Source organism: Mustela nigripes, chromosome 5, assembly GCF_022355385.1.
Source record: "Mustela nigripes isolate SB6536 chromosome 5, MUSNIG.SB6536, whole genome shotgun sequence".
Lineage (NCBI taxonomy): Eukaryota > Metazoa > Chordata > Mammalia > Carnivora > Mustelidae > Mustela > Mustela nigripes.
In genome coordinates this window covers 7353534-7359672 of record NC_081561.1, presented here as the reverse complement: position 1 = coordinate 7359672, position 6139 = coordinate 7353534, and the positions used below count along the sequence as shown (strand labels likewise).

The window sequence follows — 6139 nt, the reverse complement described above, 5'->3', positions numbered from 1 at the left end:
CCCCCACCCCCCCCCCCCCCCGCATCACGCTATCTCAAATTAATAAATAAAATCTTAAAAAACAAAACTAAACAAAAAAACCATCATTCTGTGTTCATCTCGAGGCAGATACTAGACATACTGAGCAGCTCCCTGGACTGTCTAGCACAGAGTCCAGGGTTTATCACAAACCGGAACCCAGACCTTCTCTGAGGCTTGGCTGCGGCCCGCCGCAGACCCTAAAGCAGATCTACAGAATCCACAACAGTCTGGGAGAAATATAAATCCCTGGATTCAGATTTAATTTTTGCAAAGCAACCCAAGAGAAAAGAGAGCAGCCCAGCCGGAGCCCTGTGAATCCAGTTCTTGCGGCTGTGCTGCTGGAAGGAGCAGACTTCCTGAGCTGACAGATAAAATTAGCAGCTAATGTGATAACTAACCATTCCCTAATGAAACAATCTGGCACCCTCGTCAGCGTCCGGCTGTGGCTAATCTGTCCTGGAACTCAGTGCTAGTGCTGATGGGACTTCTCTCTCCGGGCGCCTGCTCTCAGCCGTGCCCGTGTGCTCACAGGTAAGGGTGACGTATTCCCTCTCACCAGCTGTGCTCTGGGGTTTTGCATGCACTGTCTTTCCACAGTCCCTGGGGCCCAGACCCCCCTCTCAAACACTAAGCCAGTGACCCAAGGAACCCTGGAGGACATCGGAAGCAGACGAGAAAGGCTCAGGGACACTTGCACCATTTGCCTGCAGAGTCCCCTCCACTAACCCCACAGGGATGGAGGAGCTGCTGGCCATGCTCTACAGTTCTACCCCCACGGTCTCTGAAGCACCAGGAAGGGACCAGAGCCTGGACTTGGGTCAACCCCACCTATGCCGGGGAAACGGTGCGCTCGTCACTACCCATGCCACTTAGTCTTGGTCGAACACAGAAGGATGAGGAGACAGTGACTTTTCGTATCTCGTTCATCCCAAAATGCCTGGCACCTGGGGCAGTTCCTGGCCGGAAGTATATACTGTGAAATGGGTGGGTGGATGGAGAGATGGACGGACAGATGGATGGATGGACAGTCATGTGAGAGTGGAAATAAACCTTTTCTTCCCAGAGCTAGCGCTCCTTCTTGACTCAGGCCACAGTCATACAGGCTGAGTATTTTCTCAGGTACCCATAGGAAGAGAGGCAGGCAGAGACAAGGGAAAAAAGAGAGAAAAAGGTATCAGTGCTCTGACCCTACGTCATCACGGAGCCCTGCAAGTCTTCAGCCGCGGGGAAGACATGAGCAAACGGACCCTTCTCCTATGTTGCTGGAGGGATTTTAGGCTGGTAAGACCCTTCCTGGAGGACAGCTTCTATCAGAAGCCTGGACTAATGTTCTAAGAATTTATAGAAAACCATCATAGATGGTGCTCAGACAATTCTGTAGAAGGAGAGTCACTGGACGATTATTAACGAAATAGAAAACAAATTCACAGAAGCCCAACGGGTTTACTTTCTAGGCCATCCCTGGTAATAGAGGCTAACTGGGAAGATTGCCTCTTCCCCCGAGGATTTGGTATAAGCCCATTAAGTACGTTTAACCAAAAATTCAGCGTGGAGTTCATCAGTTGGGATTACGTGGATTCAGAGAAGAACAAAACTACTCACCTTCTGCCTCACTCCTCGAGTTTCGCTGAATGTGTTGCTAACAGAAGAGACACAACTTTTCACATGCCCCCATGGGTACGTTAATTAAAAGATCCACCTTACTTCCCAAAGGAGGAGACACAGACTTTTGTTAACACATTAATTAGTCCTTCCAATCCTGGCCCACCCACTTACTCTTTCCCACGCCTCCTGACCTGATGCCCACTAAAAATTCAAGAGGACTAAAGTAGAATTCTCTGGAGTCAAATTCTGTGCTTTGTCAAGGATGGAAAGTGGAATGGGAGATTCAGCAAAACCAGTACTTATTTGCTACCTAATGTGAAGACAGCTAAAAATAATAATAATAAAATAAATCAAGAAGGAGGCTTCGAAAACCCAATTAACCATCTGCATAAAGAAAGAAATGAACCATGAAACCGCGGAGGAGTACGTCAAGTTCTTTGCCTTAGACAGCATGTGAAGAAAGCTTGCAATCAAATCAAATTACAGGACAGAGAATAAAGGATGCTTCCACCAATATTGACACCAGAGCAGAGAAAATTTTCTCCATGAGGAAACTGACATGTGCCCTGAAAAAAATGCCCTTTCGAAGCCTCTCGGTATGTGCTAAGTTCTGAACACGTCCAGGGTTTCAGCTTAGGAAGCTAGGGCTCAAGCGAACATCCTTCTCCCAGCGTCTTCACAGACTAAAGCCACCAGATGCCACAGCTAGTGCACAAAAGCTTACCTGGTTCCTTCTGCCAATCCGATTTGGTCCCGGAGGCTTCGTGGGGGACTTGGCGCTCTGGGGGCTCCCGCCATTCTCGGCGACCTTCCCTACACTCATTACCGCTGACATCATGGTGTTGACAGAAGACAAGTCTGAACCTTCCAAGCCAATGGGCGGACTTGACGTCATTGGGTCAAGGGTTTAAGCTTCTAAGAAGCCTCTGCCATAGAACTGAAAATCGGAAATCGCTGCTGTTGGTCACTGTGAGATTTGGCGTCTGTCAGAGCCAGGGGGCGGCAGCCAGGGCTCCCGTAAGTGTTAAGTCAGGTCAAAACACCTAAAACCCTCCTTTGTTCAAGCTGACACTCATGCTCCAAAATGACTTAAGCTTTCACGTGAATGAGGCTCTGTCATGCCAGAGACTGATAACCTTGCTTCCTCCTTTCTGAGCGGACACACCGACACAACCCCCAACAGCAGCAGACACAGGTCTCTTGGCTTTCCCTATTCTTTCATTAGGCAGAATGGGAAAGGCTTGGCCAACAAGTAGGAAAGCCCAGGGAGCTAATGTTTGGCCAGCACCCTCCTCATAACCCTAACACATGTGCTACTACATAAACGTTCTAGACTTAACAACTAATGATGAAGGCTATCAGGTCTCACTTAACTCCACTTCCACAATACAGTGTTTTTAACAGGGGAGCCCGAACTGTGGAGGACAACTGAGAAGCCAATCCTACCAGATTTATAACCAAATTTCATATCAACACAAAAAAGGACTGTTGCTTCAAATATACAAGTATGTCATGTACCTATACCCCAGAGAGTGGAAAGAAGAACCAACCGGCCCCCACTGTCAATTACCTCCATTTTCTGCCCCAACTCATATACTATGAGACCTTCCCCTGCTATAGCTATCATCCACGTGGAGTAGGAAAGGGGTCTGCGTTCGCTTCTTTTTTTTTTCTTCTCTTCTATCACTTGTTGACACTGGAAGGGAAGCAAAGGCAAAAAGATTCAGTGAATGCCTTTTGACCCAGGGATGAAAAAACTGAAACCACGTATTTGTCGTAATCTCAGGCCACTCGATTCACGAGAATACACAAAAGGGAGGAGGTGATATTTAAGTCATCCTTTTCTTCCAAAACCACCTTCTGTGTTTGCTTTTTCAACCTTTAACTGATGTTCCCTATAGTGCTGTCACCCTCGCTCTCAACAGCCGAAACAATTTTGTGGTATTTTACTTTCTGGGGTTCCCATTTATACCCACATGGAATTTTCCTTCATACCCTACACCCCAGTCCCCCACACTCAGACTCCTTCTTGACCTGTCTCTGCCTAAAACTGACCAAAGGTAAGGCTGGCAGGAAAAGAACTCACGAAAATCTCATGGTCTAGAAGGTATTAGGTCAGATCTAAAAAGAAAAGTGGTAATACGAACAGAATGACCAAATGGAACACCATGGCTCGTGGCCATTCAGCCCCTTCTAGTTCCATACCACGGCAGTAGGTACAGCCAGAAGTAAGTCTGCCGGTAAACTACTTTCCTCATTTTCTCTGGGAAGATATTCTAGAGCGAGAGCCCTGTCAGTAAGCCACACATCCTATTATCCCATAGCGGGCCTCAACAGGACTTTAGTCAAAGATCAAGCTCCTTATCTCAGCAGCCAAGTGAAGGCTTAGAACCACCACCAGAAAGAACATGATTTCTTATGGCTTCCTCCTCCAACTTCAGGGGATGTGACCTAGGATATGACAAATGGTAACATGCAGAGTGGCTACAAATGTGTCCAGCAGCACAGCAAGAAGAACTTGGGGATATAACTTTAGTAAGTGATGGTGCCATCAGCTCAGAAGTCTTGAGCTAAAATCTTACCAGAGGAGCCAAAGAGAGTCTTAGGAACCGTACTTTTCTCGTCAAGAGACGAAATGTGCCTTCCTTGTGGACAGACATTTTGAAGATAGGGTTGTAATGGGTTTCCAAATGGTGTAAGTAAAAGGACGAGCTGCAGAAACGTGCAACTACTAAGATAACTTGGTGGAGTGGTCCCCCGCACATCTTTCCCACAAAGGGAGAAGAGCTACATCCCAAATTAATGAAAAAAAACAAACTGCTGTCCTGTGAAGTTTCTCCATGCTAGGCCTTTTAGAACTGCGCTTCAAACTAACTGTTTTTAATGGTGTTTGAAAATTCACTTGGGATTTTTCTGTCTAGGAAAAATCGTGAGACACAAGCACATGCACGTAAGTGTGCATACACAGGGGCACACCCGATTTTTTTCCTACTGCATTTCTAAAAGTATCGTCAGTTCCCTAGAACTGTTATAATCAATCAGCGTATACTTGTCTGTTTGACTCAAATAAGTGGATGCCTTCAATCTTAAAACCATCTTGTTCTTTCAAATATATTTCCTCCTTAGTTTTATCTACAGCAAATTATGAAATAGCTGACCATAACTCTTTATTGGACTTACATTATGGCAGTAAAAAGAAAGTTAACCTTTCTAGTGCTCTACAAGAGCAGTTTAGGAGATAATCTTGCTTTTGGCCCAATATACACTTAGGAAAGAAAAATGTGGTCATTTACTGAAATCTGGGAATAGGTTAAACACCTCTAGGACTCAATGTAAAATTGTAAGTTGTGAAAACTATATCCTATCATTGAACAGGGAAAGGAAAATGCACAGCGAAGACAGTCAACATGAAAAATTAAAATTATAAATACAAAATAAAAAAATATATTCAAGTAACAGAGCCAGATTGCTAGTAAGAATTTTTGTTACAGTCATTATAACATCAAACATAAATTCTTACAAACACCCTAAGTGTCTTCAATATACAATCTCTACCCATAGCCATGAGAGCTAAACAACACCGGGGCTGAACATTGTAAGGGTTTAACCCTATTGGAAAAGAAGAAACACACACTTGTTGTTTCCCATTTTGTCTGGACAGGAAAACATATGCTACATTTACTTCCTTTACCTAGTTTACACGTAAGTAAGTAGCAATATGAGAGATGAGACTTCTCATCTCTGGTCGGAAAATGCAGTTAGCAAAAACAAACCTGCAGCAACATTGTTTGAAAAGAAGAGCCCAGTTATTAGACTCATCCCTGAAAAGCTGTTTCAGAAGCAACCCAAGAAGCTTTGGTTTTTACTCCTGTTTGCTCTTGAGTCTTACACTTGAGTTCTTTCTGGTTTTGGGAGGATGGAACAGGGAAGAAGGGAAAGGACCTGGTGTAAAATAAGGGAGCTCATTGTTCCAGGTTATGGGAAAAAATCCACGTTAGCATTAAGGCACATCTGTGCACGGATTTAGCCAGAGGCCAGGTGGCCCGGACCCATGCCCGACGCTGGACTACACTGGGGCAATAACCCAAACTGAAAAACCTAAACCTTCCGAGATTTGATCTGAGGGATGAAAGTGGAACCGTACAGCTTAAGGTCCATTTACAAAGCGTGTTTTTCTTTAGGGATATTAATAGTCTTGGCATCTTCATGCTTCCCTTTGCTCCCTGACACCATCCTATGCATCAGGCCTGCTACTGGGGAGAGCAAATAACAGCAATAAAATACTGACAATGAACAAAATAAAAAATCACTGGCCCCATTCTAATGCGATGTGCTCCAACTGGAACCAGAGAGGACTGGGAGCTCCGATGAAGTTCCCACATCACAGATAAGAAGTCAAGTCTTCATCTTCATCGACAGGGCCAAGTAGACTTGCCAGGCGTCTGTTAGTTGAAACAGTCTGAATGGTGGGGGGCGCTGGGCAGGGAAGAGGGGTGTCTGAAGCACTACTTCC

The 6139-nt window shown here is 45.3% G+C and overlaps 1 protein-coding gene across 9 annotated transcripts in view; it reads right to left on the bottom strand.

Moving 5' to 3' along the window:
- The window catches only part of RREB1 (ras responsive element binding protein 1), a 174061-nt gene that overhangs the window by 61128 nt on the left and 106794 nt on the right, over nucleotides 1-6139 (bottom strand). For 7 of the 9 annotated variants that reach the window (XM_059399391.1, XM_059399395.1, XM_059399390.1 and 4 more), the window contains exons 3-4: nucleotides 3197-3322; nucleotides 2351-2563 (exon numbers count right to left, since the gene is read on the bottom strand). In XM_059399391.1, the coding sequence (XP_059255374.1) occupies nucleotides 2351-2521 (171 nt within the window). In that variant the 5' untranslated portion in view covers nucleotides 2522-2563; nucleotides 3197-3322. Of the gene's footprint in view, nucleotides 1-1071; nucleotides 1176-2350; nucleotides 2564-3196; nucleotides 3323-6139 lie in introns of those variants that run through there. The other 2 variants (XM_059399396.1, XM_059399398.1) reach the window with 2 other exon arrangements.